This window comes from Hippocampus bargibanti, linkage group LG10, assembly GCF_051943395.1.
Source record: "Hippocampus bargibanti isolate YZ-2025 linkage group LG10, ASM5194339v1, whole genome shotgun sequence".
Lineage (NCBI taxonomy): Eukaryota > Metazoa > Chordata > Actinopteri > Syngnathiformes > Syngnathidae > Hippocampus > Hippocampus bargibanti.
This window is the reverse complement of record NC_142743.1, coordinates 11,916,716-11,940,751: the sequence shown is the minus strand read 5'-3', so window position 1 is coordinate 11,940,751 and position 24,036 is coordinate 11,916,716. Positions and strand designations below refer to the sequence as shown.

The 24,036-nt window shown below is 40.5% G+C and overlaps 3 protein-coding genes across 4 annotated transcripts; all 3 read left to right on the top strand.

Moving 5' to 3' along the window:
* Window positions 1-1,641: 1,641 nt before the first annotated feature.
* hemgn (hemogen) lies at window positions 1,642-4,293 on the top strand. 2 transcript variants are annotated; one of them, XM_089007017.1, is made up of 3 exons: window positions 1,642-1,910; window positions 2,760-2,838; window positions 3,155-4,293. In XM_089007017.1, the coding sequence occupies exons 1-3, from the start codon at window positions 1,853-1,855 to the stop codon at window positions 4,047-4,049; spliced, it is 1,032 nt and encodes a 343-aa protein (XP_088863143.1). In that variant the 5' UTR covers window positions 1,642-1,852; the 3' UTR covers window positions 4,050-4,293. The 2 variants fall into 2 exon arrangements, with proteins under 2 accessions (XP_088863143.1, XP_088863142.1); XM_089007016.1 differs by having other exon boundaries at window positions 2,760-2,850.
* A 640-nt stretch (window positions 4,294-4,933) lies between these two features.
* trmo (tRNA methyltransferase O) lies at window positions 4,934-8,624 on the top strand. The gene is made up of 6 exons (XM_089006207.1): window positions 4,934-5,097; window positions 5,980-6,116; window positions 6,184-6,358; window positions 6,808-6,965; window positions 7,093-7,569; window positions 8,185-8,624. The coding sequence occupies exons 1-6, from the start codon at window positions 5,009-5,011 to the stop codon at window positions 8,415-8,417; spliced, it is 1,269 nt and encodes a 422-aa protein (XP_088862333.1). The 5' UTR covers window positions 4,934-5,008; the 3' UTR covers window positions 8,418-8,624.
* Window positions 8,625-9,573: 949 nt separating this feature from the next.
* On the top strand, window positions 9,574-22,646 carry spag5 (sperm associated antigen 5). The gene is made up of 20 exons (XM_089006693.1): window positions 9,574-9,825; window positions 9,909-10,004; window positions 10,603-11,789; window positions 13,279-13,453; window positions 13,796-13,888; window positions 14,085-14,219; window positions 15,203-15,296; window positions 15,383-15,530; window positions 15,601-15,651; window positions 15,732-15,906; window positions 16,509-16,630; window positions 16,726-16,894; window positions 17,764-17,911; window positions 18,096-18,330; window positions 19,387-19,519; window positions 19,606-19,686; window positions 19,774-19,923; window positions 22,110-22,184; window positions 22,258-22,338; window positions 22,464-22,646. Exons 1-20 carry the CDS (start codon window positions 9,799-9,801, stop codon window positions 22,533-22,535), a joined length of 3,447 nt encoding a protein of 1,148 aa, XP_088862819.1. The 5' UTR covers window positions 9,574-9,798; the 3' UTR covers window positions 22,536-22,646.
* Window positions 22,647-24,036: the final 1,390 nt, after the last annotated feature.

Below are 24,036 nucleotides of genomic sequence, written 5' to 3'. Positions count from 1 at the left end.
AGTCCGCTCACTTCCTGGATATCATCAATGCATCGTACTTGAAAACCGCCTTTTTGCATCTCATGATCAATGCAAATAGACCTTTGTATCCTCTCTGGGACTCAAACATAATAAATGTGGAATGAAAACTGGTTCTTTTTGAGAACCGGTTCTGATTAATTTAATTTCTAGAACTCGTAAATATGATATCATACTTAGTGTTATTAAACAGAGGCGAATAATAATGGTGAGTGATGTTCGCATACAGTATTATCGGTTCAAATCATCATGAGCCACACTGTATGGTGGACGGAAGAAGGCCATGATGATTTGAACTGATAATACTGTATGCGAACATCACTCACCATTATTATTCACCTCTGTTTAATAACACTAAGTATGATATCATATTTACGCTAAGCATCTTGGGTGATAGATTATTAAAAATCTGCATTTCGGTCACAAATTCTTGTGATGGTTATTCCTTTTATGCTGACTGACTTGTGTGTTAACTTATAAAGGACACCCAACTCAACTGTTTATGGTTCGACTGAGCTCAGCTCTTTTCTTTCACAATTTTTATCCCTGAACATTTTCCAAGCATGTTTTGAAGGATAAATTACTCCCAACATACATTACAGTGCAGAATAATTGCTCAGGGTTATCTTTAAGAGATATCTACTGAGCCATTTGGTGACTTTGATCGTAACAAGGGTGGAGGGGGATGCCAAAATTCGACCCTATTATTCGGATCTGTGTTAACAGAAATGAAATCGCTTATGTCACTTTGCACCAACAATTAGCAAAGAAGAAAAATAATATTACCATTATTTTTTGGGCCCCAAAGTGTGTCATTTATTTTCAAAATACACTACATGAACGACCTAGGTGCTTCACACACACACACACACACACACACACACACACACACACACACACACACACACACACACACACACACACACACACACACACACACACACACACGCACGCACACGCAAACGCGCACACTCACAGACAAACGCGCACACACACACACACACACACGCGCGCACACACACACACACACACACACACACACACACACACACACACACACACACACACACACACACACACACACACACACACACACACACACACGCACACACACAAATCCTTGCTTCAAACGCACAGTAGCTTTGGGAACTATTGGCTTTGCTGAGTGTTATTTGTTTACCCTGCTGGACTGCCTCCCTTTTAGACACACATACTTACACAAACACACCCATCCACACACTCGAATGGGCTCTGAGTGTTGTGGGAAGATTGAGAACACACCCCAATAGGGCTGCTCTCCCTTGGTGTGAGATAAGCGATTTCTGTTCACAACACTCAGATGAATAAAAAAACACCTCAAAGGATTCCTGGGGTTTAAAGTATGACATGATGCTGTACTTTTTGTACCATATTTACAATCGGACGAATCACAAGCTCGCCCGTTTGATATTGGCTAATGTAGCAATCATTATCCAACATTGGTCAAAGGTTATCGCTGTCCTCCAGCACAGGAACTCACATTCATGTTGCTCACAAAAAAAAACCCGCACTTTTTTTTCCCACCCGCGACATTTTTTGGTGTACGGTGGCATATAACTCTTTGCATGTACTTAGTTCTGTCACAGCCTTGCCAACCCCCACCCCCTGTCTTTACAAATATGATAAGACTAGCCGTGCAGGAGCTCTCGCGGCACAGCGGTAATGGTTAACCAGATAATTTCATATTTGGGCGGGAGTTGAAAACAGACTGGTCGTTCCCTTTTTCTTTTTTCTTTCTGTTTCAAAACGCCTGCATTTCAACCAGCTGCCGGTTTTGTCGTAGCGACGACTTACCATGGAGGAGAATTTACGGCAAGAGATTGAATATGAAAATCAGAATGACGAAGACCAAGGTATGGATTTAGGCTTGGTTTTCAAGAGCAACTTTTAATGACACTAGAGGTTAAGTACACTTGCTGCATTGTTTTTTTTGTCTTTGTGTTAGACACTGTAAAAGTCAAGAACGAGTTCGGTTGAACTCTTACATTTTTTACACGGGCGCTGAAGAAATTTAATTTGTATTCAAAAACAATGTAAGAAGCTAACTGGATCCTCACTTGGGCAAAAAAATAACCAAAGGAGCCAACCTGACTTGTTCTTGGTTGTGGAAGACATACTGGAATTCTTCACGCTTGTCACGGTTTGCAAGGTGGTGATGGTTGTGGATTCCAAATAAGCAGGCAGGAAGGAGCAGCGGGTTGTATTTGACAATTTGTCAAATACAACCCGCTGCTTATTTGGAATCCACAACCATCACCATCGCGCAAACCGTGACAATGCTCAGTGAAGATGTTAAACCGTCTTTTGAAAACCAAAAAATCAATTCAAGAACAATCAGTGGCAACTGAAATTCTACACTGACAAAAAATCGTTTTTAATCAAACATAATCCGATATGTTTTCAATACTGTAGCCTCAACTTCAGCAAACCAATGAAAAGGTTTCATATTTTTTTGACGATCTGGATGATGAAGTTTCTGTCAGATCGTTACAGTGCTTTCCCTAAAGATACAAACATACCATTTTAAATTCCACACTGGACAGTCCTCTTGGTTTAAGATCCATAAATTTTAGCTTCTTGTTCACCCTGCGGAAGTTTTACCCCCTTTCATCCGACTGTCTGAGATCAAGGAACCGGCAAGTTCAATGAGAAAACAAAAGAAAAAATGAATTTACTTTGGAAACATTTCTGTGTTTCCAAAGGTGGAATCCGTCGCCGATTGAGAGACAGAGAACTTCTCAAGAGGAAACGTGCCGAAGCGGAGGAGAAGGAGACTTACCAGTGGGTTTTGGGGTAAATTTTGGAGAAGAAAAGCATTGATGTTTCTTATCGGACGTTTTGGGTTCCTTTTGTGGTTTTGACCAGTAAAATTTGTCACAGGAGAAAAAACACGATCGCCACTTTAGATTAGCGCCGCTCCCCTTTGACTGAAAATGGGGCACAGGCGACGAGCTAATGTTGCTACCATCTGGTGTCCTCTATTGAGTCTCCACATCCAGGTCATGGGACTTTGCGCCGAGTCGCTTTGTCAAAGGCATCAGAAGAGCTATATCAACATCCACCATTGTTCAGACTAATCCCAATCATTTTTTTCCAGAGTGGAAAGCCTGGGGAAAAGACAGAAGGCTGACCAGAGGAGAGGCGCAAAGCGAAGAGGGAGGCCCAAGAAGACAGATTCCGCCCCAGAAAGCTCTTTCACTCAGGAAGGAAAGGTTGCGGACCCCGAAACTCGCCCTGTCGAGGTTCTGCCACAATCAGTGGAGGCAATACCAGAATTAGAGGTAGACTCTCTCCCGATTTCCGGCAGGGGGACTTCGGAACCCGTCTCAACATGGTTGCCAAACCAAGCCCTTACTCCAGTTCCCAACATAGCACTAGTTTCAGTTCCAAGTCTTGTCCCGCCACCTATCACTGTTCCTCCAGTTCCAAGCGAAACTCTTTCCGTTGGTCCAGATTTTTTTCGGCCTCCTTCTGCAGCGCTTCCAGATGCGGCACAAGATCTGGCGACCATTTCCGATGAAATTTCAGATCAGGATCTTGCTCCGCCTCCCACGGTGGTTCCTCCGGATCTTTCCGCCGCTGCCGATCAGGCTTTAGCTCTAGGGTCAGATCTTAGTCAAGCACCCGGTCCTGTCCCAGTTCACCAAGCAACTCCAACTACAGCTCAATCTTCTTCTCCAAATGCCGATCTTATCTCGTCCCGTGTCACAGATCCTCCAGTTTCTGTCCAAGACGTGTCCGCAGCTCCAGATCCTGTTCTTGTTTCAGCTCTATCCCAAACCCCCGTGTCAGAAGCAGTCGGATCTCCCGCCAGTACCATTCAACGACTGGAGACCCTGTCCACAGATTCACAAGACAAGGAAAACATCGACCTGGTACCCATTGAAGACTTGGGCCCAGACCAGCTGAAAAATGACGTCCTACCAACTCAGGATAAAAAATCAGATGAAGGTGACAGAATTTGTGAAGGTGAAGAACAGGGTAGGGGGTAGGTGAAGGGCCGTTTGCCAGTGGGTTGTTTTATTTTTCTTTTTTTTTTTTTTTTTGCTTCAGTATTATTTTAGCCCTAAATGCAGTCACGGAAGTTGTGCCAGAACAGACAACAAATTAATTTGTCCTCCATAATTAAACCAATGAATGATGTTCTTACTATAATTATTTTTTAAATTGTATGACTCAAGCAGTAATACTGTCCAAACTGTTTCACCGAATAAAAAAAAAAAAAATGCTCACGTTTGCAGATATTGCTGTTCATTCTTAATGTGTTGAGACTGATCTTGAGACTCCCCGTTTATCATCATGAATATGCAAAATTTGACTGATTGGAACCAGACCAGGGTATTTTTTATAACCTACAGGACTCACGTCAATGTGGTAAAAGCAGACTTTTCCTCAAGTCATATGTTTTGTCCAAATTTATCAAAATATTTTTTGGCTGTAGTTAATACTCCTTGCATGCACATATGAACATATCGTTGTAATAATATGATTAAAATTACAGTGCATTGCGGACAGGATTACTGGGCGTCCCCCACCCCAAAGATAAAAGATAACGCTGTGGAATAAAGGAATTAGTCGATTCCTTTGCTGGTGAAAAAATAGAACTGCGTGTTGTTCTAAATTCTGCTTAGATGTTTAAGGAAATGCGACACGTACAGTACTATTTAAATGAAATAGTGAAATATGTAAAAAAAAAAAAAAACAACAACAAATGTTCATAAATATGACCACAAAGCATCCAACCAATACATTATTTATCGACAGTACATCTCCTGACACACCCTTAAACCGCAGATCCCGTCTGATCGATAGGGGGCAGCAGCAATTCACGAGTCGTTTTGCGTTGTCATTATTAACCCAAGAGTAAGAGTGCTAACTGTGCAGCGTGTTTTTAGCAAGTCGATACCGAGTCAAAATATAGCGATCATTTTCTCGATTTTACTTGACCGCAATGGCTTCTGCCAGTGAGTGTTGCTGCGATCGTGTTGATGAATTAAAACAGCAGGCGTTGGTCATGCGAAAAGAAATCAAGAATCTTCGGTACGGTCTTTTGATTATTAAAAGTCGTATAAAGTATAGTAGTCCCCTGTGGATTAGTCATGTTCATCACCCATTGATTCCTTTTATAAAGCGCTGGTTTTGTCTTGAAATGTCTTTGACATTGTCATAACTGTGGATATTTTTCATTATCCAGGAGTGGTTATGTATATACGCTATGGACACTTGTTTTACTTCGAAACAAAATATCTATAGTCGTGTCTTAACTACGCCCGTATATGGTAATGCTTGACAACAAGACTCCTCTTCTTCTTTTCCTTTCAGCTTTTCCCTTCAAGGGGTCGCCACAGCAAATCAGTGTCCTCCATCTTGACAACAAGACTAACAAATCAATAAGCATGACCAATACATTACAAGACTGCTTATTTTTGGTGCCTCGTACTTTTACGAAGAGAAGCGTAATACTAGTTCAAATGTAAAAAACGCACATGTGAAATTGCTAACATATAATCTAATTAATCAACTATTTTCACAACCAAACGGCCATTTAGAGCCATTGCTAAGCTTAAAATTGTGTAAGTTATCTTGTTTACGTCCAAACATTAATTATTCTCCAATTTTTGAAGTGCGTCAAATATTTTAAATAAAATATTTATTGTAATGAGTACATTACTCCTGCATTGGTTAGCATTGTGAACCGCTTTGTGTTGGTCTTTCACATAAAATGCCAATAAAATATATTTGTTTGTGGTCAGAGCGTGACAAAATGTAGAAAACTTCAAGGGGTCTGAATACTTTTTCAAGCCACTGTATATAATTAGACAGTTTCTGAATCCCAATTGGAGTTTTGTTGTTGCCATCCAAACTGTACTTTGTCATAAAACTGAGGACACGCAATTCTCATCAGTTGCCTTTTACCAACAGGCAAATGCTGAACAATGCAACCAGAGCTCATCGTAAACATATGCTCTCAATTGAGTCCGTCGTGTCCAAGATTGGTTCCTGGGAACTGAGGAAAAGCCAACCTCCACCGACGTTACCCCAGACAGCTCTTGAGGATGGTAACGATGGCATAAGCTGTCTGCAACACGCACAGTTTTTCATTGCAATTGTTCTGTGGCATTGCAGGAAAAATCCAGACGTTGCCGATCGGATACATTCATTCCTGTTTCTCTGAAAAAAATGGGACTCCCAGGCAGCCCACCATCTGTGGATCGTCTCGGGCGGAACTGCGACTGGAGCAGAGCGTCTTCAATAACCCTGAGCATGCCCTCGTAGGGTTAGAACAGTTTTCTCATATCTGGTAGGCCCCATGGGTTGACATATTTTATTTTTATATACGGTGTATATATACATATATAATTTATTCGGGAATTGAAAATATGACGTGGAGCACCATTCCCAAATTTGTTGGGGTGTTGGTTTTTCTTGCCTTTTGTGTAGCCTCCCCCATTTTAAGCTCAGATAACTCCAGACCCTTAAAAGTCAGGAATGAACTATTTTCTTCTGGTGAAAGAAAAGAGTCAAAGGTTTCTTACGCTGCATTGAATGTTTATGTAGTCCGAAAAGTCAATATTCTGTGGGACTTTGAATTTGAGTGAAAAACCCTGGCAAACGTTTTTGTGGACACGTTTTTGCACATGGTCTGGCGGTGAAGGAGTACATTCCGAAAAAACCCAGAACCAAACATTTTCGCCATGCTGAAAAGCCAGGACAGAGCTGCTCTTAACATATTTTTTTTTTCCACTCCAGGGTCATCTTTCTCTTCCACAAAAACGGCCACTTGAGTCACAAAGCCAAAGTGAAGCCCCCGAGGTTGAACGGCAAGAGGGTCGGTCTGTACTCGACTCGCAGTCCCCACCGGCCCAACGCTTTGGGCTTGACTCTTGCAAAGCTGGACAAAATTGTTGGTGTGTGTCAAGTCAACACACGCATACCGAGGAGCTACCTTCATAACAATTTTGATATATAATTTGATATGATTGATTGATTGATTTGATTTGATGAACATTTGATATATCTCTGCTTCGTTTCTAGGCGATACGCTCCATCTGTCAGACATTGACATGATTGCCGGCACCCCCGTGCTGGATATAAAACCTTACATTCCGGACTATGACTCCCCCTGCAGTCGGAGGGCCGCGCACATGGCGCCTTGTCACCTCAACACAGATCCCACCTTTTTGTCACCTCGTGAACCGATTCAAGCGCAGTTGATCGACCAAGAAGCACGTCAATTTGATGATCATCCAAACCCCGTGGAACCTCTCAGCGTGCTGGAGGAAGTCAAGGACTACTTGAGCAAACGAGACCTCAATCTAGTGAATGACGACTGTGTGAGCAGCTCCGAAGACTGTCGGGGGTCTGAGCAGGATCGGCGGCCATGTTATACAGAAGAGGCATACAGCACCATTGCTGGTTGGATCAGAGAGCCGCCAATTGACAACCTGGAGGTGCGATTTACCCCATGCGCGCAGAGGCAGTTAGCCGGATTCTTTCCTAGCAACCTGACAGGTAAATACTTTGAGGTATGGAGGAGACACATTTCTACCATGTGGTCTTGATATACAATAGATTTGATCATATTTAAAAGTTTCATGCTGTTATATGCTTAGTTGGCAGACCACGAGGCTCACAATTGAAGCACAGAAAATGTGGGGTCAATCTGACACAGCCTGTTAAACTGTCATCCTCATGTAGGAGACCTGGCCTTGGGCGAAATTTAGGACTTGGTAAACTCCTTCACAGGAAGAGGTCATTAGCCAGGTTACAAATCTATCAGTTCGTGGAAAGACAACCCATTAAAATGTCTGTGTTCTGTTGGTTTATGGATGTTGGTGCTTGGGATGTCCAGGGGTGTGGTATTGAAATTAAAAAAACGGTGTTTTACTCATGTGTTACTTAAATTTGCATATACTTTCAATACATAGCTTCGCAGAGGGCCGCAGAGGTTGGGCGTCGGTCATGAATGGCTGCGTCCCCTGCCAGCAGTAAAAGACAATCTTCCTGTGTTCCAGCCTTTATTCACAGTGTCCGAACAAACATCTCTGACAGTCTTGCACGAGGGAAATAGTTTTGAAATCATGAAACAGGAAATGGGATCTTATCCTAACCTTTCATGCGTTTTAGGTCCACCTGATGGCGAACGTCCAAAGTTCAGGTTTCTACGTAGTTCAGACGAGGCCGCCGCCGCCATTCGAGGGGTGCTATCTGCAGACCCCAGGTCGGTGTACCGGAGAACTCGATGCAAAGACAAGCTATTCTTCTTCACCCTGGACACTGCAGACATAACCTGCTGGTTTGGACTCGGCTTCGCAGAAGTGCTGCAAATTCAACCTGTTCAAAAACGCAAAGTTGAATGAGCTCCTTTATATCTGCCATTTTGTTTTGATGTTGCATTAACAAATAATGTTAAAAAGAAACAAACTTTTACCATCTATACACAAATCAAAGTTGTATATTAAAGAAGTTCTGTACTATGTTTTCAACTTGTCATACTGTGTGTATGTATTTCATAAACTAAATGCGGAGGAAGTGCTTGCCTTTACTCTGTCCATTAAAAAAAGAAAAAAATGATTGACTGCTTTGCTATATTAATGAATATGATAATTTACAATAATATAACCACCTCTTGCGTATTTCATCTTAACTCATTCATAATACTACTACTTCTAATAATAATATATTTAATTTCTAAGTGCCTTTCAAAACTCTCAAGGACACTTTACAGCAGGGGTGTCAAAGTCATTTTTTGCCACGGGCCACATTGTAGTTATGGTTTCCTCTCGAGGGCCGTTAGGAATTTGGGGAACCCATTAGAATATTTAAATCCCTTCAAATATTACATATAGAGCACACAGCAAATTAATGAATAACTCATTTTCAAATCTGAAGTCAAGAATAATGACTTTTATTGTGGTTGACATCCAAAAATATGAAATTTTGGCTCCGATTCTAGCAATCATCATGGAATTTAACAAGTTTGATTTGCTTTCGCGGGCCGAAAAAAAATGATGTGGCGGGCCGGATTTGGCCCGCGGGCCTTGACTTTACAGACACGGATAAGAACGTATAGCTAGCATGCTAAAGTTAAGTTAAACGTCATTGACAAATTAATATGTAAAGGAATGTATTTGATGCTAAAATAATTGAATTATTGAATGAACTGGACCTAGTTTGAAATAAAAACATGCAGTATATCTTATTTTAAATTATACCTTGAAAATGGGTGGTTGTTGAATTCATGACCCCGGGACGACCCATTTTTTTCTTAATTTTGAAAGTATTTTATTCATTAAGACACAAAATACAAGTCATTGAAAAACTTTGTCAGTATATATTTTTAAGAAGAACCGAAAACGACGTTTGGCGTCAACAGTTCTGGGTTGGTTGGCGCAATTTCGACTTGTCCTTCAGGCGGCACTAACATAAAACTGAGTCCATACGCACTTTTCGTCAATGGAGTATGACGACGAAGAAGAAAATTGACCAATAGGAAAAGATGCAGTTTCAGTTTTGAACGAAACGCGCTTGTTGACCATTTATCGGAAGGTTTGACAATTTTTGTTCTCGATACATTGTAATTAATTCCGGCAGTCATCGACTAACCATGAAAGCTTTGACTATTTAGAGACTTGCTAAAAAACACGGCAAATTTATTCCGGTTTCGTATTTCTTTGTATTCACTTAGTGGAAGCAGCGTCTCTTATTTGTTTATGCGAGCTGTTTTACAGCACACCGGAGATGTCAAGTGGAAGTTTGGAAGGCTCGGTAAGAATTAAAATATTGGGAGGGGGGCATAGTTTTCGAAAACTCCATATTTCAAGTGCTTTAGTTGTGTTTCGATTGTTTAGCCTTCCTGGAGATGTGAGCAGCGCCCTCCGTTGAGAAGTTTGGAGAATGAAAAGCAGAATCGGCCCTCGAGACGCAAATCCAAATCACAGATCAAGGTACACACTTTTAAGTTTAAACACGATGAAAAATCGTGATACTTCTCAGTCGTAAAAGATGTACATTACACTGAAAAGTGCATTCATTATTATCAAATAAAATATTTTTGTATTTACCGTTCCAGTCGAAAATCCAAATGGTACTTGCTTTAAAATAATGTAGCACAGGAACAATGAAGCGTAAGTCAGCTTAAACAATCATATAGAGGTATATATGTTGAAAATAGAAAAGGGTGAAGAAAATAACATAGTATTAAAAACAGGAACATGTATTATAATAACACAAAAGTCAGAATTTGATCAAGTGAACCATTTAAAAATATGCTAGTTACTTGTCCACAAGTGGGTTTTATTTGATTTTATTATAATTCTAAACAGTTGAAAATGGCTTGCTCTCCATTAGTGGTTGTACAAAAAGGCCATTTTGGGGGTCTGCTGAAACGACTCTTTTGGAGACACGTATGAACTTTCATACTAGTGCCAGAAGTATTAATATTTGGAGAATATTTAGTTTTGCACTGGAGAAAAAAAACATTTAAAAATATGATGTGTGGTTTTTTTTTTGTGTGTTTTTCTAACTCAAACATGCAACCAACAGGAGGATATTTGTCTTGGCTTGTGCTCTCCTTCACCAGCCAGTGTGATACAAACCATCAAAATGGCCACCCCTGTCGATCTCACATTTCAATCCTTCAACTGCTCCGGTGGCGAAGTGATGATTTCAGAAGAACCTTCACTATGCACAGAAGACCGCATTTTCTTGCCCCAGAGCTTTTTATCTGCCGATGTGCAGTTCTGCGGCAATCACTTTGACCACCCGTATTGCCGTTTTGAGACCACCGTGGACACCTTTGAACAAGAGGGTGCTTTGTTAGGTGCTTTTGTCCCCCACAACGAGTCTCAAACAGTGGAATACATTCAAAAGAACCAAAATGACGATGAGGCGGTTGCTCATACACCTGCATCGGGCAAGGCTCTGACTCACCATTCCGATTCTTTAAAAGTCCAAGGTGCACCAAATGATGATGTTTTCGGGACTCCGATGCCATCATTGAAAAAAACTTTGGCGACTGTTGACTTAAAAATCCGCACGACACCAGAGAGGCTTGACGAGAACAAAATGGTCCCCGAGGGGCAGCTGAATTTGGACATGAGCCACTCCAATCACGCAAAGGACAGCGCACTTGGTTTGTCTGAAAACAGACCGCATGTCCCATCACCTGTAGATGAACCCCACGGAGCGGAGACCCTGCCCGCAGTTTTAAAACTACTCTCGGAACAGCCGTCTGTGATGTCGGCTCTGCAGCTCATCACTCCGGTTCGAAGGGTGTCCCTCTCCCTCGCCAGGCGTCGCGGGAACCTCTTAGAGTGCTGCGAGAAGAACCCCCTTTCGCCAGACAGTACGGAGGTGGCCGTTTTGTGGGAGGACCAATTGGAAAGCCCGTTGTCTCATCCCCTCTTTAACTCCACCACTGTGTGCAACAAACTCCAGCTGGAAGATTCAGAGAAGACTAATCCCAAACTGGCGGGTCCTGACGGACTTTTCATTGCGGACGGTCCCCTCCAGCAGCAGCTCCGGCACATGGCCGAGTTTCTTGGCCATTTGGCGACGGGAAAGATCGATTTTGCTACTGCTCCCGAAAAGCCTTGCAGCGTCGGGGTGGGCGTCACCCCTGTCAAAATGTTGGATCGCAGCCTCAATACGTCAGGAGAGTTTCGAGAAAAAGTGGAGTTGTCCAACACGGATGCCTGCACGCTTACGGATCCTCTTCCTCTCATCTGGAAGTAAGTGCTTGAAATTCTTAAATGCATTTTTTTTCAAATCCAATTTTAGATTTTCCTTTAAAGATATTTTGTGTACATATGTATATCTGTATATACAGTAAAGTCTCGTTATATCGATATTCAAGGGAATCCGAAAAAATATCGATATAACCGGGACTATCGATATATCCGACCCTGTTTGCATGTAATTTTCTCCGTGCGTGCATAGAAATAGTATCGATATAACCGGGACTATCGTTATATCCGATATCGATATAACGAGACTTTACTGTATATCTATCTATCTATCTATCTATCTATCTATCTATCTATCTATCTATCTATCTATCTATCTATCTATCTATCTATCTATCTATCTATCTATCTATCTATCTATCTATCTATCTATCTATCTATCTATCATTTCTGTCTGTCCGTCTGTCCATATGTGTGTGTGTGTGTGTGTGTGTATGTATATATACAGTAAAGTCTCGTTATATCGATATTCAAGGGAGTCCGAAATAACAATCGATATAACCGGGACTATCGATAAAAAACTATCCTCACATAACAGTTACTTTTCAAGGAAGTGAGATAGCGATGCTTACTTGCATCCAGTATTAACAAATTTTTTGATCCGAGCGTGCTATAGACAATTAGTATCACGATAAGCACTAACTGCTAAATGGAAGGAAATGAAGTTCGCTAACAATCATGACGTTGCTGTGAAGTGTATCCATACTGAAATAAATTATTTTTTTTTCTGTTAGCTACTTCCTAAAATATGTAAAATGAACATAATTGTATTATTTCCCAAATTTCCCCACTGTGGGACTATTAAAGGCTTTCTGATTCTGATATTTTTAATGCTGAAAAAGGTGAACGGCCCTAGTGGAAGGCCCTTATTTATTTTTGTTCATTGGAGGATGATGTTGCTGTTGAAAATGCGTGTTGAATAGTATACAGACACACTGTATACAGTAAAGTCTCGTTATAGCGATAGTACTGCTTATTGCGATACTATTTCTATGAACGCAAGAAGAAAATTTACATCCCGCAGGATCGGATATATCGATAGTCCGGTTATATCGATATTTTTTCCGACTCCCGAGAATATCGATATAACGAGACTTTACTGTATATAGTGTGTGTGTGTGTATTTTACATCTTGAAAAAAAATGTATGGAATGGATTGGATTTACCTTTATTCGTCTCGCAGTAGAGAAATTTACATTTCACAACAGAAAAGTGAGGAAAGGAAAGAAAGAAGTAGAAGACAAAATACAGGAGCTGCTGGAAAGGCAGCCACTTTTGCGGCGCCATCATGAAGTCAAAAGAACCAAAATATATTATAGTACTACACTTGTATAAAATATTTTTTTTCTTAAACAAATACACATTTTTTAAAGAAAATAAGTGACGCCAATCACGTAGAAAATAAAATGACTTTGAGAACTGAGCTGGATCCCCCAGCTCCAACTGACCTTCCCCCGTTTGTATGCCTATGCAGCTGTCCCGCAGGAAGCTCGGACAGCGTCCCAAGAGAGGATCTCGAGCAGAGGCCAATGTCCAGCACGATCACGGTGGAAGCTTCGTTGCAGCACCTGGACGTCGCCAGGGCGGGCCCGCCGCCGTCCCAGCTGCAAAACAAGCTGGTGCAGACTGACCACACAGAACTCAAACAGGTGGCTCACCTGATGTGAGAATATCCAAAGTCGAATCATGATTTCATGTTTTTTTTTCAAGTTACGTTACGGTACATCCGAACATTTTTGCTGGTACAGTATGTCAAAAAATATTCGGACAGAAATGCTGTAAAATAGCTTTTGTATTACGCGCCTTTTTCCGTCCGAGCTCGCTTACGATTGGCTGCGTACTGTGCTTCACGCACGCACACAGACACATTGGAGGTTTCAAGGGCTGGATGTTTACGCGACGGGCACCAAGGCTGGCACCAAGGCAATCAATGTTGCCAACGAGTTCAGGCCCCAATCCACCTTTTCAATCCTGTGTCTCTTCTCCACCAGGTTGCTCTAAACAAGACCAACAGCGAAACCTTGAACTCCGCTGTGGATCTTATGCGCCGAAGCTTGCAGGATCACTCCAGTTTGACCAACCAAGTGGGTCGAATGTATTTCAGCAAATTTGTACTGTATTGCCTTTGCTCACTTGCCGCCGCGAAATAGTATTTTTAACATATTTTGGACAGCAGAAAAAATGTCAAATTTCCATCTTTTTCCGATTTGTGCAATTTTTTTTTGTGGGCCGGATCCATCACTTCTTTTTCGTTGATTGTTTTTGTTATTGTTGTTGCAGTTATCCATCGTCAGGGACATGCTAGTTCGGAATACTCCTTTGATGGTAAGGCTGAATGAGAAGGCGGCGGCTGCTTTGAGAGAAAGAGACGAGCACATGTCCGCGCGAATTCAAGCTCAACAGGAGAAAGAGCAGGTCAGACCAACAGAAGCAAAGAAAAAAAATCCTGATATGAATTTATGTCATCTAAAATGAAATTAGTATTTTTTTATTTACAGATAATGTGAAAAAAGTTGCTATGCCTGAGAATTTAAAAGAAATAATTTTATTGAATTCATTTTCATTTTGTAATTGTCCATTGGCCAAATGTATTTTAATATTCAAACTTTTTTGATGCTTTGTTTTGCCATTGTATTTCCTATTTTACATTTATTTATTTTATTTTATTTTTTTTTTTAATTTTTTCAGCCTGCATTGTTGCAATTATTTTACTTAATTCTGAATGTTTTTGTCCCAATTTATGATTTAATGCTTTTAACCTAAATCAAAGGCCATTTTAGTCATGGTTCTTTAATATTAATTGTAATGAATCACTTGTTTTACAATGAACAAAACACCATATCCCAGTCAGATTATAATGATGTCGAGATGAAAACATAACAAAAGATTATAAATTAATTGGAATTATTAATTATGAATTTATTAATTATTAATTAAAACTATATGGGCCATGATTTCGATAGCACTTCTATTTATTTATAATTTGTTTTTATTTATAATTTTTACTCTGGTTTTATTTATCTGCTTGTTTTGTGATTGTAAAGTGTCCTTGAGAGTTTTGAAAGGTACTTATCAATAAAATGTATTATTATTATTATTTATTTATTTTTAATTGTGAATAAATCATTTGTGGTTATCGTTTTGATTTGATGTTATCAAATCAGAATGTTTGATAATGTTTGTTATCTATGCTGTTTTGATGCTTCCCAATTTATGTATTTATTTATTTATTTATTTATGTTTTATTTATTTACTTTTCCATTTATTTGTTTTTTTATTTATTGTTCTTTTAATTGTAAAGTGTCCTTGGGTGCTTTGGAAGGTGCTTGTAAGTTAAGTGTATTGTTATTTTTATTTTCATTTATTTATTTATAAATGTATTTGTTTTTTTTATACAGCTGCAAGATGATCTGAGAAAAGCAACGTTCAATATCCAATCTTCCGAAGACAAAATTTGTGATTTAAATCTTCAGGTTAACATTTTGACCTCAGGTAAAAAAAAAAAAAAAGAATAATGCAAACATAATCAAAACCGGAATCTAATACCAATTGAACTTTTTTTTAAAAAACCATCCCAGAGATGGGCGTCTTACGTCAGAAGTTAATGGAACATCAGGAGCAGAGAGCCCAGCTCGAGAGAACCGTGACGGAAATGTCGGCCACCGTGTCGTCCACGACGGCGGCCCACACCTTTCTGCAGCACACCCTGGCCGAGGAGACGTCCAGGCAGGGCCTCCGTTACGTCTCCTCCATGAATTCCAAAATAAAAGACTCCTTCCAAATGTTGTTGTTGCAGGTTGCAGCAGGCACAGAGAGACGCCATCACGGCCAAGGAAACAGCAGACTAGTGAGTTGGGCGTCTCTTTGGTGACATTTGCAGAGACTTTGAAGTTGTCGTATCAACGCCTGCAATTTGCTGGCACCCAGTTTGGCGTCATCGCTTTGCCAGGCGAAGGAATGGGCGGGCGAGCTCAGTCGTCATCTTGCCCAGAAAGAGGAGGAACTATGGCGGTTGCAGACGCTCTCACAGTCACAGAGCTCCAAGATCGAGAAACTGGAGCGCGTCTGCACGGAGCTCGGCGCCGTGGCGGAGATGAACGAGGTGAGCTGAAGTGGCTCGGGGTTGACCAATTTGGAGAAGAAAAAAAAACATTGAACTCATTCACTGCCATTCAAGAATTTATTCGGGAATTGAAAATAGGACATAGAGTGCCATTCCCGAATTTGTTTGGGTTTTGGTTTTTCTTGTTTGGGTGCCAATAAAGCGCTGACCATGGTCTCTGCCAATGTTTTTTTCCTTGCACAAGAGGGCAGCATTTCCCCTTTTTCCATGTTAGCACTTTGTTCCAGCTCCAGCTGTTGTTAAAGTGCTATATAAACCAATCCGTATATATTGCATTTTATTTTGGACAGCTCCCCTCATTTAAAGCTCATATAACTCCAGACCCATGTAATTTAGGAAGTAACTATTTTTTCTGATGAAAGAAAAGACTAAGGTTTTTTGATGCTATGTTGAATATTTATGTAGTCCTAAAACTTAATGTAAACCATTATGTATGTATTGCATTGTATTTTGGACAGCCCCCCTCATTTCAAGCTCATATAACTCCAGACCCATGTAATTTAGGAATTAACTATTTTTTCTGTCGAAAGATGTATGACGTCGCTTAGTTGACCCATCGTTCCCCTTTTTCGGCATTCCAGTTCCTGCAGGCAGAGAACGAAGTGGTTCGGGAGCAGCTCGCCAACAGCGAGGACATTCTCCAAGTTCTCCACGAGAGGAACATCCAGTGCGAGGACCTGAAAGCAGATCTCGCTCAATTACAGTGAGTCTTGTTGTTTCCAAGTCATTTAATTCCACGTGATGTGTTACGGCGTTGACCGTGCGGCCACCATGACTCCATGTTCTGCGTGCTTGCAGGCGAGAGAAGAGGAGCGTGCAGGAGGAACTGGAGGCCACCCGGCTGAAAGCCAGCACATGTCAGCGGAAACGATCCGAGGAGCTCGATCAGGCCGTTACGGAAATTACCTTGCTGCACCACACGCTGTGGGAGTTGACCGACAAGCTCCAGGGTGTTGTCGAAGGCGAGGTAATGGGACCTTTAGGATATTTAGCGTGGGGCAAGCGCACTTTCGTTCAACCCTCACCCTCCCGCAGTGACTGAAACAATTCATGCGCTAGTTTATTTATTTTATTTGAACTCATTCGCTGCCATTTCCAATTGTTTTTTCGTGAAATGAAAGGTGTTGACGCCATTCCCAAATTGGTTCGGGTTTTGGTCTTTCTTGCCAATTAAGCGCCGGTCAGACTTCCGGCAATGTTTTTAACTCCCACGAGGGGGCAGCATTTGCCTTTTGTCCATGTAAGCGCTTTGTTTCAGCTTCAGCTGTTGTTAAAGCGCTATATAAATCAAGATGTATTGTATTTTGTACATCCGCCCCCTTTTCAAGTTCAGTAAACTCCAGACCCATATAACTTGGGAATTGGCTCTTTTTTTCCTGATGAAAGAAGCGAGTCTAAGGTTTCTTATGCTGCATTGAATGTTTGTCGTTTGAGTGAAAATGACAAAAACCCTGACACTGGAGTGGACACATTTTTGCAGATCGCCTGGCAGTGAATGAGTTAATTTGATGTTACTTTTATTTTAATGTACAGTAATTCTAATGTAATGTATTTTTATTGTATTTGTATTTCCATTTAATTGTAATTTTTATTTATATTATGTCATTTTATATTATATTATGTTTTATTATATTATTATGTTATATTGTATTATTTTATATTATACTTTATTATATTGGATTTTCATTTTAGTGAATAAGTTAATTTGATTGTAAATTTTATTTTATTTTAATTGAATGCCAATTTAATGTTAATTTAATGTATTTTTATTTCCATTTTCTTGTCATTTTTATTTATATGATATTATATTTGTATTTTATTTTATTATTTATTCAGAAATCAGAACCAAACAACTCACAACCAGCACTCAAATTGGAGCACGGGCAGCAGGCCTCCAGCTCTTTTGTAGATTGCGTCACGGTCGCCCCAACTGCTGAGAAGTGTGTTGATCATGAGGAAGAAGAAGCAACTAAGACAACAGACTGTAAGTTCATTCAGCGTTACTCGAAGAAAGGTCGAATGTTCGCAGTCAAATAGAAATTAAACTGGAATTTTTGGAAAAATGTGCCAATACCAAAAAAAATGGAGTTTGCTAAACCTTGGTGGAGAAGGGACCAAAACAACCCGATTGATTGATTGATTGTCTTGCTGACTTTTTCTCTCTTCAGTCGATTTGCCAAGGGAGATCATCTTCAGTGAGAACAGCGCCTTCACGCGCCTGCCGATTGCCCCGAAAAAAAAGAACGTGGTCACTCGGGAGTCTGATGACGAGGAAAAGTCAGAGCAGAGTGGTGTGCTGGACGTGCTGGCCCAACTCAGCGAAACGGTGACAGAGTTTGTCGGCACCCTTCAGTCCGTCCAGCAACAGAAAGACGCTCGGGCGGAGGAACTGCAACTTGCTGTGTAAGTACATAGCTGCAAACCACTTTGCCAAAATATTTTTTTGTTTTTATTTTATTGGGGTGGATGAATCTCACTTGTGATAAGCTCTGAAGTTTCCTACTCGCCATCACTTTTTAGCGATTTGAAACGGCTTCACTTTGGTTTCAAAAAGGAGGATAGCATTTTTTTAATTGAAAAAAGACTGAATTGACATTATGTTATGTATTCTATTTTTTTTTTTTGCTTTTGGCTAAACTACAATTAAATATTTGATTTCTGTACATTACAATCAAGTGCATAAGGTGCACGGCATTATAAGAATGATACATTTTCAAACCTTTTCCATCTATAAAGCACTTTCTGACAATTCAATTCCCAAAATGAATAAAAACGCTTTTATTATTTTCTACATTACATTATTAATATTTTCGTGTCACATTTTATTTTTGGACACGGGCAAGGTATAACATGTAGTCCAACATTTTTAGATCATGTAATGGAGAGGAAATTTTCCTCCATTCGGTAAACACGTTAAAAAAAGATTCTGACCATAAGTCTTATTTAGTAGAAAATTATTTTTTATGGGGACCTGAGAACAGATTATTCTCATTTTTAATGGTTTCCTATGGGAAATTAGTGTTTGGAAGACACACTTTTCGCCTTACACACACTTTCTGGGAACCAACTAAGTTCGTAAGCTGAGGTATCACTGTATTGGTTTTTACTGAAAAATAAACATTGAATAAAATATATGCTCTATATAGATATGTACATGTACAACAGAAGAGAATACTACATATGTTACTACAAAAGTCTTTATCTGTTCCATTGTTTGTAACTCAATTGTTCGTAAGTAGGGGAGCATCTGTATAGTAACACTTGGAATAGTGTGAGGCAGTAAGAATAACAATAATAACTCCAAACCAATAGCATCATCACGCAATGTTGTTAACGCGTTAATGTCCATATTCACAATCTGACTAACTTTGTTCAACTTTGTGTTGTAAAGACACAAAAAGAGTGCGGAAAAGATACTATTTGTGTACCATTTAAGAATAGCGCTCGTCTTCTTTCCAGCCGCAGCCTGGAAATGGCGCTGCAGGACACAAACAGCAAGCACTTAGCGGAGGTGTCGGAACTGGAACATCAGCTGAGTTGCTTGCATCATCAAGCCGAGCGCCGAGACCAACTCCTGCAGAAGCAAGCTGAGGTCCACCCCCCAGCCCCCTATTGTTGACAAGCCTGCGTTGCCAAATGCAACGACTACATTTTTTTTCTCTCTCCCCTCCATGACAGGATTCGGAGATGATAACCAAGCTCATAAATGATCTCACCGAGGCTCATGAGCTCATGCTCCAACACAGAATTGAGAAGAACGTAAGAACCCGATTTTATCGCTTATCCAGCAATGTTTTAAGAGATAATCTACTTTTTCTATCCCTCCCCACCTTCCACACTAAACAGGAGTTGCATAAGGAGACGACGGAGCTACGTCGCTCTCTGCAGGAAAGCCAAACGGAAGTTCAAATCCTGCGCGCCGAAATCAGGAAAGCCAGTGCGCCCACCTCCGGCCAAGTAGATGAAAAGGAAGAGAAACTCCTTTTGTTAAAAGAGGTACGGACATGACGGTTTTAAGAGCAGAGTGATTCCCTTCGAGGTTGCCACGGCGGCCTGTTGGGATGCCAGATATGATCACGGAGAGTGCCCTGTGAAAAAAAAAATCCGGTGTATAAGGCGCACCCAAAAGCCTTATTTTTCCTTAAAAGATGACGATAATCCGGTGCGGCTTTTATGTGAAGTCGTATTGAGCCTCAACAGGTCGCACAACTACTGTCAATAGCCGCCGACCCCCTCACGTAGAAGTAGTGCGGGGTGCATGCTGGGACACATAAAATGACATTTGCTTTCCGTAATCTTAAAATTACCTCACCGGGCGGAATTCTTTTCTTCATAATTTTCTATTTTTTCCAAATAACATTAACCCCAGCCTCCACTGTATCGCCTTATAATGTGTTGTGCCTTATTTATGGAAACTTTTTGAAGCATTCATTGAAGCAGTGTCTGAAACAACGTCTGCCCGGACGCCCGGGGCGTGCAACTTTTTTTACGGCGGTTGAACAATTTACAAAATGTCTCTGCCCGGGTGGCCGACAACTTTTCCAAGAAAAAAAAGAAGACAAAATATTTTTTTTTCAAATCAAACGTTTGCTCTAATTCGATTTCGAAATCTTCGTTCGGTTTGAGAATTTTGGTTCGTTTGGCAATTTTTAATTTTGGTTCATTTAGCAATTTGCATATTCGGCAGCCAATCAGAAGCCTGCATCGACTAACTTCGTGCTTCCGGACTTTCCCGAGTGTCATAGCCCCAGAAGAAAGATTCAAAAGAAGCTAACAAAATGACGCTACAAAACATAAACATACATTAAAAGCATCGTGGAAACAGGAGTTCACGTGGGTTGTAGCAGATGACGCAACGCAAACATTGCATTGTGCGACAAACAGTGTATGGACAAACAAGAAATGGAGCAAAATCATCAGCAAAGGATATTTACCATAAATTAAGCAAGGGAGCATTTGTGGTATTGTCGTTGGCTACCAGCAGTTGAGACGCGCTGAATTTGAGCCAAAATGATCTTTGGAGATCGGTTCACAATAAAAAAAAAACGTATAAAAGTTGTAGTATGCTGTACATTATTTGAAATGATAAAAAAACGTATACAATACAGGTAACATCCGACCGGCACGACTTACGACCACCCGTACTTACGACCACGACCTCAAGACCCTATTTTTAATATGTTAATTCTATGCTTGGCAACGCGTACGACAATTTTGGCCAGCCAGCCAGCATTTCACTCTGACACAGCAATCGACCGTGTGATGGCACCGGAGGGAGGAGTTTGCGAGTCATTTAGCCTCAGAGTCTATATTCAACATTTTGAATGTATTTCAACTTACGACCATTTTGACTTACGGCCGTTTGCTCGGAACGGAACTCGGTCGTAAGTCGGATGTTACCTGGACGGGGAAAAGTTGACAGGTCAGGGGTTCGAAAGCTATTTTTGTCAACCCGTAGGAATGTAAGTTTGATGTGCATTTTTGAAGTTACTAACAATGTCTTACAATTCATTGTACTTTTCAAACAAGATTGATTATTAAAGGAGATCAGGATTTTACGTTTTATGACTTGAGCTGAATATTCAGGAAGTCTTGTTTTTGAGTTGGTGACGATTCCTGACGTTGACGTCACATCTGTAACCCCCCTGACCGAGAAAGCGATACACAATTCACATGACACGACAATTCAGTCAAATTGAGATGGGAGGACTTCTTTAATCGATTGTAAACATTTATGATTTCCTCTTCAGAACTATTTGAATCATATTCATAACTGGATGAGTTACAAGAAAGCATCTTCTCCGAATCTGAAGCCATTGTTTTGATTCTCGAGGAAGGCAAGATGTCCTGGCGTGACGTCACGAACAAGGGGGCGGGACCTTCTGAAACTGAAACTTTCTGAGGTCATTTTAAAGTAGTTTTGGGACACTTTAAGTCATGTTTTTATTGGTGTTTTGCATTTGACTAAAAATATCATCCTGTGTGTTTTGGGTATTTTAGATGCTATAAAACGTTTTTCTGATGTCAGTTAGGAAACAAAAAAATTGTGTTTGTTGTCCTTTAAATGTTTGTTTGATTGTAAAATATTTCTGTTGTATTTTAACAAGTATAATTTTTGACATTGATCAACATTTGTATGGTGTTTTTAGCCTCATTTTAAGGATTTTCCATCTTGTTCACAGGTGGAGCGATTGAAGTCGAGTCTTCAGGAAATGGAGCAGACCAGAAGTAAATTGCTCGAACGGGCAAAGCGACACGTAAGTGTTGACAAAATTCGTGATCGCCCCATTCATCCGCATGCTCACTGTTGTTTTGGCGCCGCCGCCGCAGCAACACATCTCTCAAATGAACCAGCAGAAGTGCGAGAACGAGGTGCATATGTTGAACAACATAATGAGTAAAGTCCGGGAGGTACGTAAATTTTCCTTCGGTCTCACATAAAAATCTACGACAACCTCATTGGTTGTCATAGACTTTTACTTCATCTTTTTAATTTTTTTTGGGGGTGGTGATGGGGTGGGTTCTTTTCCATGTAGACATTGCTGTCGTTGCCGGAAGTGGTGAAGAATTGTGAGGAGTTACAGCAACTTTTAGAATATTTAGGCTGACTTTAAACATCATTTTGTGTGTGTGTCACTTTTCTGCCCCCTTCAATGTTTTTTTCATGTTCACTTCATACACTTTTGATGTTTTAATTTTGGAGCAAATAAAGATCTAAATTAAAACATGACATCATCCGTCAAGCATTTTTTGTTAAATCGGTGTATTTAACACACAGGTTTATTTTAGTTTTGTAAAATGAAACAAAATCAGAATTTTTTTTTAGAATCAGAATCATCTTTATTGCCAAGTACAGTGATACCTTGGCTTACAAACTTAATTGATTCCCAGACAATGTGTAAGGTGAAAAGTATGTATCCCAAAAATTAATTTCCCATAGGAAACCATTAAAATGAGAATAATCCGTTCCCAGGTCCCCATAAAACATAATTTTCTACTTTCTAATTTTCTAAGCCTTAAAACTACAAAAAATGTACCTTATTTTATGTATAATAAATTTGCTATGGTATTATAATTAAAGAAATAAACAGTAAAGTCGTTTTATTTACCTCTGTGATGGTCGTTGATGGTTTCATGGAATGGAGTGGCCGGTTTCATCAGCATGAAACACTTGATGAGGAACATAGGCTTCTTTCACCATCTTGGGGAATGATCTCTTGTAGGTGCTTTCTCTGTGATAATTTTACCTAGTTCCTCATCAATTGTGTTCTGTTGAGCTGGGTTGATAGCTTTTTGCATCAAGTGTACAGATGGTTTGTGCGGGTTATTTGTGGAGCCAGATTGAAGGGATATTTTAACCTTCCAGTCTACACTCTGCTTTTGTGAACTATCAAAGTCCAAATTTCACTGTTTTCTATCCTTTTTCTCACCATTTCACTTCTGTTTTGTTTTTTTGTTTCAAGCTCTGTCGTCTCCCTCTCGTGTTTGTGTGTTTTCTCATTCTCTCTCTGTCGTCTGCCTGTCTACAACCCCCCCCCCCCCCCCCCTATCACTGCTGCGTTCTTCACCAATCACGTGGCTTTAACCGTAGACACCATTTTGTTTTTGGGAGAACGGCCTCACTCTCTCTCTGTCTGTAACCCTCACCCCCTCACTTCTGCGTTCTTGACCAATCACGTGGCTTTAAGCGAAGACTGGGGGCGGAGAATAGAGGAAACAGTCGGCCACCATTTTCTTGTTAGGAGAACGGGCGCGTTCGCGAACGACACATTACTCATTGGGGCAGCTCCGTGTGTATTCTAAAAAATAGTTTGTTTGCCAAGGTAAAATTTTTATAAATGTAACGTTTGTAAACCGAAAAGTTCGTAAGCCAAGGGGTTTGTAAACCGAGGTATGTAGGTATGTAGAACACACAAGGAATTTGTCTCCGGTAGAACACGCTGCGCTAGTATCATCATAGAAAAATGCAAAGAGGCACTATCCAGTTATATTTGGGTTACTGTTTATAGAGTTAATGGATTTGAGGAAGTCGCTGGAAAAGATGGTGGACAGGGTGCGGAGGGTCCAGTAGGATTTTCTGCGACTTTGTTTCAATTCTTGCAGTGTGCA

Excerpts from the sequence above, each read along its gene's own strand:
- hemgn (XM_089007016.1), top strand. The coding sequence starts at position 1,853 with ATGGAGGAGAATTTACGGCAAGAGATTGAATATGAAAATCAGAATGAC. Across the intron at positions 1,911-2,759 it reads TCAGAATGACGAAGACCAAG|GTGGAATCCGTCGCCGATTG; the intron begins GTATGGATTTAG and ends GTGTTTCCAAAG. Across the intron at positions 2,851-3,154 it reads ACTTACCAGTGGGTTTTGGG|AGTGGAAAGCCTGGGGAAAA; the intron begins GTAAATTTTGGA and ends ATTTTTTTCCAG.
- trmo (XM_089006207.1), top strand. The coding sequence starts at position 5,009 with ATGGCTTCTGCCAGTGAGTGTTGCTGCGATCGTGTTGATGAATTAAAA. Across the intron at positions 5,098-5,979 it reads AAAGAAATCAAGAATCTTCG|GCAAATGCTGAACAATGCAA; the intron begins GTACGGTCTTTT and ends TTTTACCAACAG. Across the intron at positions 6,359-6,807 it reads GAACAGTTTTCTCATATCTG|GGTCATCTTTCTCTTCCACA; the intron begins GTAGGCCCCATG and ends TTTCCACTCCAG.
- spag5 (XM_089006693.1), top strand. The coding sequence starts at position 9,799 with ATGTCAAGTGGAAGTTTGGAAGGCTCG. Across the intron at positions 16,631-16,725 it reads GCAGATCTCGCTCAATTACA|GCGAGAGAAGAGGAGCGTGC; the intron begins GTGAGTCTTGTT and ends GCGTGCTTGCAG. Across the intron at positions 19,520-19,605 it reads TCCTGCAGAAGCAAGCTGAG|GATTCGGAGATGATAACCAA; the intron begins GTCCACCCCCCA and ends CCTCCATGACAG.